A 13,023-nucleotide genomic window follows, 5' to 3' on the forward strand; every position below is an offset into this window, starting at 1 on the left:
CACTCCCTCTTTCTCTCATATTAATTCTGCTGTGATTTTCTTTTAGTTGTCAGCACCTATTGCTACAACTTTTGGAATCATCAAGCGGATGATTATAGAATGGTGTTGGAGTAGACCACCTCCTGGTTGGAGCAGAAGAGCCCCCCTTGGTAAAAGTGGAAGCTGTGAGCAGCTCCTCGTTCCCTTCCTGGCTTTCACATTAACATCATAGTCTCTGTGTTCCTCTACGGACACCTCACTTGGGGTAGTGGAGACAGGCCACCTTGGGGAAGCAGAAGGGATTATTACACCTATCTAAGTAAATCAGGGCAAAAGTCTGGCAGAGCCCTGCAGATGAGAAGCAGGGGTGGGGGAAGAGGTGGTCTTCATGGATGCCCTGAGACCCACCCTCACACTCTTCAACACCCTGGACATGTGAGACCAAGATGGGCCCTGTGCCTGGGGGGTCAGCCTTCTCCAGAGGTAACCCCAGGCAGAGGGTGGGCTTCCCCCTGCTCCCATGGCAGCCCCACCACACTTGGCTGAGAAGAAATCTGTAGTGCAGGTGTTAGGTAGTAGTGAGCAATGAGCAGGAATGCATGGCTAGGTCACAGGTGTTCTTGGAATTACTTTAGTGTCTTCTTTAAACCACTTGCAAAATGGAAAAGAAAGCAAAGGGCGGCAGTTAATTTGTAGAAAATAAACCAAAGCAAAGGAACCAATGGAAAGCACATCAAAAGATAAGGATTAATGGGTTTATCTCTTGACAGGGTCCACTGAGGTTGATGTGAAGCTAGGAATTACAGCTGTAAGTGTCTCCATCTGTCTGGGAAGGAAGATTCCTCTAGTAGTGCAGGTGCACTAAGGTAACTCCTGAGCAGCTGCTGACCCCAGTGCCCACATTAACATGGGGTTGACTTGTAGCTGAAGTCCTGCTAAATAGGACGTCCACCGTGACGGTTCCAGAGAGAACCAACTAAGGTCAAAAACTCCACCTCCCGACGTGAAGGAGTTGAACACCTGATTGGCAAAGAGTACAGAGGTGGTCCCCAGCTCTCCTGGTCAACATCAAACAGTAATAAACTGGGGACAGCGTCGTCTCCTTTGCTGTTCTCTGCTCAGAGACGAGTCTCGCTTTGCTTTTACTTTGCTTTCATCTCCCTTTCTCTTTACTATCACTTATAATATTAAAGTTCTCTTGCTTGGCTTTTGGTGTCTGGCTTTAAATTTTCTTTCATCGGAACACAGGAACAAAGGTTTGGAGTTTCACCTCCCTCCCTGACACAGGGATGTCTGCAGGGTGGGAGCAGGACCCACCCTGTTGAGTGCTTCCTGCCATAGCCCAGGTCCTGGTCCTGGGCCGAGCCACTGCAGCCCTTCCTTCCCTGGGACACAGGCCTCCTGGGACTCAAGTCAGGGCTGGGCAAGGGCAGCCCAATGCAAGAGAAGGAAAATCTCCTGGTCAGTGTGAGGCCAGTGACGTTCAGAACCAAGTGGGGCAGCCACAGGATCCGGGCAAGGTGCAAGGCAGATTCAGGGCAGGAAGGAAGAGGAGCAGGGGCCCTGTGAGCCAGGGCCTGTCCAGCGCAGAGCTCACAGCCCATGAAGCTGGCCTTGTTCCTGGAACCAAAAAGGGCAGATCCCCTTCAGGGTGGCGAGTTGAAGGGGCTCAACACTGAAGTAATCTCACCTCCGATCAAAGTTCATCAACAAAGGGACATGAAGGGAAGGAAGTGGGGATGAGAATAGGAAAGACGGTGGAATAAATCAGACATAACTCTCCTATGTTCATATATGAATATACGATCAGTGTAACTCCACGTCATGTATAACCACAGGACAGGATCCTCACTAGAACAAGTTCTACTCCGCCTGGCAAAATACACTCTCCTGTCGTGTCTACTTAAAAATAATAACAACAAAAAATTTCAGCAGCAAAACTATAAAGGATGTTTGCAGGGCAATGGGGGGAGTTTGACTATCAGTCTGAGATTATAATAAATAATTTCATTGAATCAATGTGGAATTTGTTGGATGTGGCAGGGATGCATTTTGCCTGCTGTTGAGGAGATCCTGCTGGAGTAGGTCACGGTGGGTGTCTGCCACTAACTCTAATGGGTCAGCAGAGAAAGCAGCAAATTGGCACAGTTGCTGGCCACTGTGGAATCTTATGGGCAGATTCTCTTACTTTTCATTCAACTGTTCTCAATTTCTCAGACCAAAGTTTTGGGCCACACGTGGTGGCACACACCTACAATCCTAGCAGCTCAGGAGAGGCTGAGGCAGGAGGATCTCAAGTTCAAAGCCAGCCTCAGCAATTTAGCAAGGCCCTAAGCAACTTAGTGAGACCTTGTCTCAAAGGAAGAACAGAAAGGGCTGGGATGTGGCTCAGCACCCTGGGTTCACCCCTGGTACCAACAGGCAAACAGATACAAATGGGGGAACTACTTGCCAACTTGAGCTTTCTAAAGAAAGCACTGGGAAATGGCCACCAAACCAGGTAGTGGGGGACCTGAGGGGTTTCCCTGGACCCTGGAGTGAAAGGATGGAGACAGAATGGTGAGAGAAAACTGGAGCTGGACAGGTGACCTCATCTCCAGGTCCATGGACACCCAAGGGGGACACAAACAAAACAAGGTAGATTTGGAGCCAGAGATGGGGGCGGGGGAGTTTCCTAAAGGAAAAGCACTGAGTTTAACTCAAACACAAAAAGGACTGAGGCGCACACAGTGGGGGTTTGGATTCCTCTCCCAGTGTCAAGGGTGGGGTGGGAGCTCCTCCAGGTATGGCACCATTTTACCTTTTTCACTGCTGGGACTGAAAGATCTGACCAGAACAATGTAGAGAAGGAAAGTTTAATTGAAGGCTCAGTTTCAGGGGTGTTAGTCCATAGAAGGCCAGCTCCATTGCTCAGGGCTCAGGGCTCAGCAGGGCATCATGGTGGGAGAGGATGGCAGAGGGAAGCTCACATGGTGATCAGGAGGCAGAGAGACCACTGGCCAGATACCCCCAAGCCACGCCTCAGGCCCACCTCCTCCGGCCACGCCCACCTCCTCCGGCCACGCCCACCACTTCGGCTGTCACTCAGTTAATTCCATCAGGGGATTCGTCACTGGCTGGTTACGGTTCTCACGACCCAGACATTTCACCTCTGAACCTTCTTGCACTGTCTCACACGTGAGCTTTGGGGGGACCCCCACACCCAAACCATAACAGAGACGCAGAGAGCAGGCTGGGCTCCACCTCTTCCTCTGTGAGACCAAAGGAAATGAAGGAAATGAGGGAGGGAGGGAGGGAGGGATGCGCTATTTTTCTGGATAAATTGTTACTTACATGTGAATACAAAATAAAAAAGTCTTAAACAGCCCCAGTGAACACTCCCGCAAATTAATCAGAAAAGGAGCCTCCTTCCCTCCCTCCCGTTCTCACACTGCTCAGGATCCTACCCCGTCCTCCGCCCTCAGGGTCCCCCATCCCAGTAAACCAGCTGTTGCCAGGAGGGACAGCGAGGACAGTGCTGTCCTCTCCACCGCCAGCCAGGCCGGCTCACTCGATGTTTCACAGCATTTCAAAGGCCCCATGGCCAGAACGAAGCCTGTATGTCTCCCACTCCCTGTTCTCTGTCCCCTCTGCAGCCAGCGCTGACCCTGTGCAGATGCCTGACCACAACGCCCGCCACTCACCCTTCTCCACTGCCCACAGTGCTCCAGCCACACGCTCTGGAACCTCCTGGGGCCCCATCACCACACATTAGGCCCCATGCCACTGGAATACATCCCCTTGCACCAGACCCTGGGTGATCAGGCCCCTGCCTTCTTCAAGGGCCTCTCGTCTCTCCCAGGTAACTTCATCCTACCACCAGCCACCTGCTCTGTCCCTCAGACCAGCCATTCCTGAGATTCTCGCAGCTCCAGCTCAGCCCCAGGGCTTTGCAATCCATTGTAACAAAGGACCTGCCTCTGACTTCTAGAACACCTCCAGATGGAGTGATCTTATTCCATGACACCCAGGGCACCCCTTCATCAGAGCCCCAACAGACAGCGCTGGGTTCCACGTCTATTTCTGTCCCGTGAGCTAGAAAATGACTTAAGGACAAAGCCTCCCCGTGCTGTGAGTCCTGGTCCCTGACACGGTGCCTGGCCCTCCAGAGGTTCCCGTCACCAAGCACCTCACCATGGCCTTCCACATGCTGCTCCCAAAGTTGTGACCTCGGCTTCTAGTGCCTGGAGTCCTCAATGGAGACCACACTTAGGGAAACAGGTGTTAGCACAAACCCCGGTCCTTTCTGAGTTTCGGGAGCCCTCTGCCCTGTGTCCTGAAGGACAAGAGGGGTGCACAGACCACCTCCCACTCTGCGGAATGAAACAATCGTATACTGAGTTTCCAGTTTTCCTAGGGACCCCAATCAGATCCACCCAGGCAAGCACTGACACAGAAGCCAAGGCAGCAAGAAGGGACAGGAGGTCTGTCTTTGGGGACAACAGCAGACACTTCCTTACCAAGGTCAAGGGACAGTGTGGTTTGGAGCATTTCCTCCGGCTTCTTGGCCCTGGGCCCTGTTTGTGAACTACCTCAAGTTCCTTAATACACAAACCCTTCTCTTTCTGGTTCAGTCTGAGGCAGCTGCATTACCTGCATTTGAGGTCTTGACTGATGAGGCAGATACACAGTTGTCCCTCCTCGGGGACTTCGAGGCCTACATGCCTTATAGAAACGGCATAGAATTTGCATATAACTTATACATCTGCCTGCACACTTTAAATCTCTAGATTACTGATAACACCTACTTCAACATAAATACTACATTAAAATCATTGTTACACTGAATTGTTTAGGGAATAACACGAATAAAATCTGAATGTGTTCAGTACAAACTTTGTAAAATATTTTCTACCCATGATTGATGTGGAGCCTGAGGGTACAAAGGTCTGATTATTCGTTGGAAGCCAATTTCTTTGAAAAGATGAGTTACAGACTTGGTCAAGACCTCAGTTAAGACTGAAGTGTTACCATGAGGGGAAAATGCAGGTTTCACATTGACCTCAAAAAGTGTCTGAACACAATCGAAGGAGGAGGCCAGGATGCACGTGGCCATGGTAATGTAAGTGCTGGCTTCTTGAGATGACAGTGAACAGGCCTGAGGACCTGTACCAACCCACACTTTCAGGGCCATCTCGCTAATTCAGCCTCACCTTGGTATGCTAATAGTCTAACAGCCCTCAGAAAGCAATTCCTGGTGTTCCTTTAAATCTGTAGGTAAAGTGCAAGGTTTAGCTGCCACTAAAACATGGTGGAGTCTCTTCCTGTCTCTTCCTCTAGTGGGTTCACAGCACCAGCCATGACTTCTCGGGGAGCTGACGGGCTGTGACGTTCTGGGTGAGGGGGCGGGGAGATTGGGTCTCTGGTGCAACTGCATATCCAAAGGAGCCGGCTACATCGGGAACTGGCCTGCCCCACGCTGCATTCCCCAGGAGTGGGTCACCTCCTCATGGTCCCCAACGCACAGAGAGGAGGGGCCCGCACACCCGTCAGCCCCCTCCTTGCACCTGTGAGCACAGATCGGTTTGCATCCTTCCGACACGAAGGCCACGCTGCCAGAGCAGAGCCCCAGGAGGAAGGCCAGGCCAGCTCTTACCTGCCTGCGCAGCTGTGATTAGGGCCGTGTTCCCCTCGTTGTCCTGCCAGTTGACGTCAACGTGGGGGCACTCGGCTAAGGCCACCACAGTGTCCACAAAGCCATGGTAGCAGGCGACAATAAGGCCGGTCTAGAAACGAAGAGGGGAAGCGGGTCAGAGGGGCAAAGCCTCAGCGTCCTCAACCCACCACTGACCTCCAGGCGCTGGGTAAGTGCAACAAGGACCCCCAGTCCCCAGCTCTCAGTGACACTGTGGAGCAAATCACCTGCTGGTTCATGCTCAAGGTCTTCTGATCAGATGGGAGGGAGGCATGGCGTGTGGAGAGATCAGGGAAGACTCGGCTCCACCTCAGGCCTCGGAGACGGGTAAGCGCTCGGGTGATTTAGACTGTAATACGGGGCAGGTAGGATGTGAGGACAGGGCAGGATGTGGGGCAGGGAGACTGGGGAGAAGGGGCTGTTGGACCCAGGACATGAAGGAGCCGAGGGAATGAGCCTGGGGGACGAAGAGGGGAAACAGCCCCAGAGAGGAAACACAGAGCATCCTCAGGACCGCGACTTCCCTGGGAGGAGTCCACAGCCAGCAGGATGGAGCAGGGTGCCGGGGGAGGAGCCCCTCAGAGCCGAGGGGAGTGGGCTGTCCACTCTGCTTCAGGTCTGGCTGCGGGGCCAGAAGCAGGCTCCAGGAGACCAGGAAGGTGGCAGTGGCCATCACCCAGCAGAGGGGCAGAGGAGAGAGACGTTTGGATTCCAGACACCTTGTGAAGTTTTTCTGTTAGAGTGAACATGGTTTGTGAAAGGAAGAGAAGAGCCCACGAGGACCCCAAAGTTCAGGTAAGCAACTGGGCAGATGCAGCTGCCATCAAATGAGATGGAGCAGGTGCTGGGAAAGATGGCCTCGTTGACAGCCAGGAGGAGACCTGGGGAGAGGTGGACACTGTGCGGCTCTGGAGAAGAGGTCCAAACAGGATAGAGAAGCAAGCTGAAAGTTGATTCTGGAGAGCTGGTAACTAAATATCTGCCAAACCATTAGGCATATTAAATATTAATATCTGAGACCATCAACAGAGTCATGGCCGACGTGCACACCATCAGCAACTTTATGGTAGAGGTGGCCTGATTTTCCCAGTGTCCTCTGTTCCTAGAAGGGTGATAGCATTTGAGCTCCTCTAGGACCTCTGCTGAACAGGTGGACAGCAAGGTCCACCCCAACAGCCTGAGACCACTGGTCTCCAGAAAGACAAGGAAACATAACCCCACAGCAGGTTGGTGAGTGAGGAGGAGAGCAGACGACAGGCTGCCATCGGGCATGGGTGATGGGACAGTGGACGACAGGCCCATCATCGTGCATGGGGACAGCAGATGACAGGCCTGCCATCGTGCATGGGTGAGGGGAGAGTGTATGTCAAGTTCACCATTGTGCACGGGTGAGGGGACAGTATATTACAGGCCCACCATTGTGCATGGGGACAGCAGACGACAGGCCCGCCATCATGCACTGGTGAGGGGACAGTGTATGACAGGCCTGCCATCATGCATGGGTGAGGGGACAGCGGACAACACGCCCACCGTCACGCACTGGTGAGGGGATAGCGTATGACAGGTCCGCCATTGTGCACGTCTCCAGCAGCAACAGCAATGAGACCACCGGGAAGCCCCCGCCGGCTGCCAGGCACAGCATCCCACCTGCACGTCTTACACAGCGACCGTGAGAAGAGACCTGTCACCTGGTTCACAGGATGGCCTCTACAGCCTGCAGCCACTGAACTTGCCTGGGTCCCTTGGCGAGGGACACAGGAAGCCAGAATGCAAAGCTGAGTCTTGGTCCCCGCATCCCTGCACTCACTGGTGTCCACGGACCAGGACGGACAGGAAGCAGCAGGTCGTGGAGGTGGAGACAAATCCATCCATGTGGCAGGTCCCTGGCTCACTGTCTCCAGTGCCCACTGGGCCCTAAGCCACAGCCCTCTCTGTGGGGTCCACAGACCCCTTATGAGGTGAGACAAAGCAACTCCACCATAAAACAGTCGGGGCCAAGGGCCTGCAGCCAGCCTTGCCCATCAGCCAAAATAAACACCAAGCCACCAAGTCCTCCCTGAGGCTCCCCAGAAAGGCTTTTCTATGGAATGAACTGTGACCCTGCAGATTGAGATGGTAAAGTCCTGACCCCCGTGCCCATGAGCGTGAACTTATCTGGAGACAGGGTCACTGTAGATGGGAGCAGTTAAGACAAGACCACACCTCAGTAGAGTAGACCCCAATCCAATGTGACTACAGTCCTACAGGAGAGGGGGGAGACACAGGGAGAAGCCATGTGACCACATGGCCATGTGACCACATGGCAGAGACTGCAGAGGACACTGAGGGCTGGCAGAGGCAGGACGAACTCTCCTCTGCAGGCCTCAGTGAAGATGGCCTCCCATGACCCCTGGGCTTCAGACTTCCCATCTCCAGACGACGGGACAAGAAAGTTCTGCTGTTTGGAGCTAGGTTTCTCGGCCCTAAGAACTCAGCCCACTTTTACCAACCTTGATCCCCTGTGCACAGTGACCATCTCTCCTCTAAACTGGCTAGTGTCACTTTTCATTACAGGACAAATCTCAAAAGTGCCACAGTGTGTGTGTGTGTGGGGGGGCGTGTTTGTGGCCTCCAACATTCATCCTGTCCTCTGGTTAACATGGCGCAATTGTTCTTTGGGAAATGAGTCACTCTGAGTCAGCCCCACAGTTTCCATGGGAGTGAGCCTTCCCCCTTCCAGGGATCCCAGCTGTCACCTCTCCATCCCTGAGCACAGAGACTGGGTTGGAGAGGCATGTCACCTAACAGGGCCAATGATACAGGGGTTGAGCAAGAGCTATGGGGAGAGCTTCTGTAGCTCTGGCTGGAGGAGGGGGCAAGAGGGTGCAGGGCTCTGGCAGCCACTGTGTTCTGCTGCTGCCCAGGAGAAGGTGGTGAAGCCAGAGGGCAAGGCTCCAGTCAAGGAAGGCAGAGTGGAAAGACAGAGAACCCGGTCCTGCAGCCCCGGTAAGGGCAGCTGGATCAAGCCTCACCTGACATGGTGGTTCTAGACTTTCCAATTATGTGGGGTGATAACACTTTGCACCCTTCTTTTTGTTGTTCTTTTTTTTTTTAAGAGAGAGAGAGAGAGAAGAAAAGATGATAAGTTAATATGAATTGGGTTTTGTGCGGTTGCCATGGAAAGATTCCCAATTCATGAATGCACTTGCCTTATCAGCAGCATATCATCAAAACTGCCCGTGAATGTGAGTCACACTGAAGTCTGTGCTGGCACTAGCAGATTTTTCCCCCTGTGACTCCCAGAGAAAGGGCTCTTCCCCCCTGGAACTCTGTGACGTTCCCTGTGGGGTCGGAGGAATTTCAGAAGCAGGGTTTACTCTATCAGTCCATCAAGTCAGTGGTAGGAGGAAGGGTGGGGACCCTGTGCCGTCCTTTGAAACTGCAGAGTCTAAATACCCAGGCCTGACATCCCCAGCACACACACATCCACTCTCACACACACGCACGTCCCCCACACACGTGAGGAAAACGTATTCAGGAATGACCAAAGGACAAGAAACACAAGGCCAAAGGAGGCAGCCATTGGTCGCAGAGGGCACTGCCTGTTGGAATCCCTACCCACAACGTGGTGATATTTGGAGGTAGAGTCTCCAGGTTATGAGGTCATGAGGGTGGAACCTCATGAAAGGCACCTTGAAGATCTCTGTAGCCCCTTCTGCCACCATGTGGGGACACAGAGAGAAGGTGGCCGTCTTCAACAGAAACCAACCCTGCTGTCACCTGATCTGGAACTTCCAGCCTCCAGAACTGTGAGAATGAGGTTCCTGTGATTCACAAGCCTCGCAGTCTACCGTGTTTGTTATAGCAGCCAGAGCTACCTGAGACACCTTACAGCAGGCTAAGACTCGGGTCCACCTCCTCAGACATGCAGATGCAGTGAGACGATAAAATCCAACCCAGAGCTAATACTCAAGCCACGGCCAGCACTTCCAGTACCTGCCACTGCTTTGGGACATCAAGGTCAAGTTCAGAGCAACCCCACAGTGGACCAGTGCTACTACCACCAGATTCTTAATAAAAACACCATTTTTCACGGACCCCCCCCCCGCCTGATATCTCAATAAGCCTCCCAGCTGCCCTCCCAAGAGGACAGTAGATCATGGATGTTGTTTTAAGTTCTAGAGGACACCAATGATAGGTTTCAACATCGACATCCTCACAACATCCTCAACTCAATGAAAGCCGTTCAATAGAGCATTCTCTAGCAGATGCACTCTTTGGAGTGATCCATTCATAGCGTGAAAAGCTTTTCAATAGTTTGATTTTAAAGAGAAAAGAACATGGAGTGAGCGGCCGATCCACTAACAAGCTCCTGGAACTTGCAGTTTCTCTGCTAACCGGGGCTCACGCTGCCGACTCCTCTCTGCAGTGGGTCTGTCCTGAGGGCTTCTGTTACACAATGGGAGGGACACCTGGGACTCCAGCCGGCACCCTAGACCTCACTCGGAGCTTCTCTGGATGGTAGGACTTCTCCACTATGCCACAACTTCCTGACATTAATAAGACAGACTGGACACGACGTGACATCTTCCTTTCCATGATTCCAAAAGCAGCCCTTTGTGTCATTTATTGCAGGAAATTCCAGAATCGCAGAGACCACACCTGTCCACATGCCCGCACATGCACATGGAAACAGGACCCTCGGCAGCATATTTCAGGCAGGGATTTCTCAGCAGTTTTCGTCTCACAGCAACAAAAGCACCGGTGTCAAATTATCTAGTAGACACACGGCACTGCACTCCACCAGGGCTGGGATCACAGTGACAACAGGTCCCCTCTCTGGGCGCCTAGTTGCCAATTTCTCATTTTTCTGTCCTAGGAGTGAGTGAACCCTGCCAGGGATCCCCTAGAGCTAAGGGGTCCTGCACAGCGCTCCTCGCCTTGCCGGGAGAGCTCCTCAGGGCAGAGCTCAGGAGTGAAGGGAACAGACCCCCGGCCAGCTGTCAGCACACACCACAGACCCACCTCAGAAGGCCAACGGCAGGTGCCCCGCCACCCCACAGACCTATGAAGGACCAGGAGTAAGGACTCGGGGGCAGGAAGCTTCCATCGGGGGTAGAGGGTGCTCTCCAGGCTCCTGCCCAGGGTCACCTGCACCTCCACACCCCTCCTGCCTCCTCAGGAAAGACTGCCCCAAACACACCACAGGCCTCTACTGATAACAGCCTGGACGCCAGTGACATCCCTGGTCAGAAATGACCATGACCTGAAAAAAGAGGGGTCTCAACTTGTGCGTGTGCCAGGTCCAGGCAGGAAGAAGGGAGGACACGACACCAGGGATCTGTTCACGGCCTCTACAGCAATAGCAATGAAGGGGTGACGGCAGACTCCGCGGGTCAGAACACTCAGAGCCACACACACACACACGCCCCACCAAGACAGCACAGGGAGGGAGGGTGGTGTGGGGCCAGCTGGGCCACGCGACCCTGGTGCTGGATTGACATTCCTCTAGATGTTTCTGTGAAGGTAGGTTTTTAGATAAAACTTAAAACAGTCGGCTTTGAGCTGAGTATGGTGGTACATGCTTGTAATGCTAGGGACTTGGGAGGCGAAAGCAGGAGGATCGCAAGTTCCAGGCCAGTTTCGGCATCTTAGCAAGACCCTGTCTCAAAATAAAAAGGGTTGGGGGATATAGCTCAGTGGTAGAGCTCCCCTGAGTTCAATCCTAAGTACGAAAAAAAAAACAAAAGAAACAGTAGACTTTGAGTAAAACAGACCATCATAGTGTGGTGAGCCTCATCTGATAAGTTGAAGGCCTTAAGAGAAAAGATGATGCCCCCCCACATACACTGGGCAGTAAGAGGGTGACCAGTATCTGCCTTCAGTTCAGACTGCCACTCCTCCCGAGCCTCCACCCCCACAGTCCTATCAGCCAACAAGTCCTTACAACAATTCTCACCACATATATAAACACACACACACACACACACCGTACTCTGGAGACCTCCCACTAACGCAGGGCAGGAAGGAACACTAAAGAACTACCGTCACTCCTACCTGCTGTTTCCGCACAGTTTGAATTCTTTAAAATAAAGCAGAACCGTGAAGAACTTACATCACTTTAATCAACCATGAAAAAGAGGCAAGACAGCGTCTAGGCCAACGGCGTTCTCTCAGCAAACAAACCTCTGAACAACAGAAAAGGAACTGCCTGTGAAGGGAGGGGGTCGTACCCAAGCAGCCCTGGACACCCCAAAGCCACGTGGGTCATCTGGGATGATGCAGAAAGAGGGCCCTGACCAACTGGGCCCTGGATCTGGGACTCCCCATATTCAGTACCATCAGCCAAACAAACCTATGTTGTCTATAAACTACCTAGTCTGCAGTATTTTGTTATAGCAGCACAAAACAGACTAAGACAATTAGGAAGGTTCACTTTAAACAATCAGTTATTCTTTCTGCCAGGAGGAAAGAGCAGGTTGTCAAAACACCAGACCATCAAGGCCAGCCTCAGCAACTTACGAGATCCTACCTCAAAATAAAAACTAAAAAGGGCCTGAGGATGTGGCTCAGTGATTAAGCGCCCCTGCCTGGGCTCAATCCCTGGTACCAAAAAAAAAAAAAAAAAAAACCACACCAGACCCCAAGTCACGAGGGGATGCCCTAAGACCAGACGCTTGAGCTGCCAGGAGCAGACATGGGCTGAGCGCTAAGTGCCTGGAGAGGGAGAAAGGGCCCTGCTGCCGAAAATCGTCGACTCAGTGGTTTAACTATGAATAAGATGAGCTCATTTCTCCAGAAATGTTGCCAGCTCATGGCCCAGTGTGTCTCACTGTCCCAACACCCCTTAGTTAGCATTCCTTAAAAATGCCCTGACAGCCAGGCACAGGAGCACACCTATAATCCCAGCGACTCAGGAGGCTGAGGCAGGAGAATCACAATTTTGAGGCCAGCCTAGGCAACTTAGCAAGACTGTCTCAGAATGAAAAATTAAAAGGGCTGGGAATGTAGCTCAGGGGTGGAGCCCCCTGGGCTCGATCCCCCTGTGCCCCCAAATGCCCCTAGCAGGGTTCTCTTCCACTTGTCCTACACACTAGTACAGAGAGGGGACACACTAGTACAGAGGAGAGGGGACACACTAGTACAGAGAGGGGACACTCTTGACCTGGGTGAGCAATGGCCCACGAAGGAGATGATGAAAAGAGACAAAAAAAATTTTAAAAACAAAAGCCCAAGGACACTTCAGTTGTGCTGATCACCGGAGCTGTTCCCACGGTACCTAGGTTTTCGGGCCACATGGAAGAACTCCACTTCCCAACCTTTTGTGAGATTCTGACTTGACTCAGACTTGCTTTGGGTAATGAAATGTCAGCCAAATGGCACGTGTTGCT

The 13,023-nt window shown here is 52.5% G+C and overlaps 1 protein-coding gene across 3 annotated transcripts in view; it reads right to left on the reverse strand.

The window, feature by feature from the left end:
* Positions 1-2,820: 2,820 nt before the first annotated feature.
* Positions 2,821-13,023, reverse strand: part of LOC124083626 (ankyrin repeat domain-containing protein 33B-like) — a 54,284-nt gene continuing 44,081 nt past the window's right edge. For all 3 annotated transcript variants that reach the window (XM_046430369.2, XM_046430371.2, XM_058574504.1), the window contains 3 exons: positions 5,615-5,744; positions 4,153-4,331; positions 2,821-3,230 (listed from right to left, as the gene is read on the reverse strand). In XM_046430369.2, coding sequence (XP_046286325.1) covers positions 4,243-4,331; positions 5,615-5,744 — 219 coding nt within the window. In that variant the 3' untranslated portion in view covers positions 2,821-3,230; positions 4,153-4,242. The remainder of the gene's footprint in view (positions 3,231-4,152; positions 4,332-5,614; positions 5,745-13,023) is intronic.

The sequence above is a fragment of the Marmota monax genome, unplaced genomic scaffold, assembly GCF_021218885.2.
Source record: "Marmota monax isolate L192 unplaced genomic scaffold, Marmota_monax_Labrador192_F-V1.1 WCK01_AAM20220418_F8-fsc00082, whole genome shotgun sequence".
Classification (NCBI taxonomy): domain Eukaryota; kingdom Metazoa; phylum Chordata; class Mammalia; order Rodentia; family Sciuridae; genus Marmota; species Marmota monax.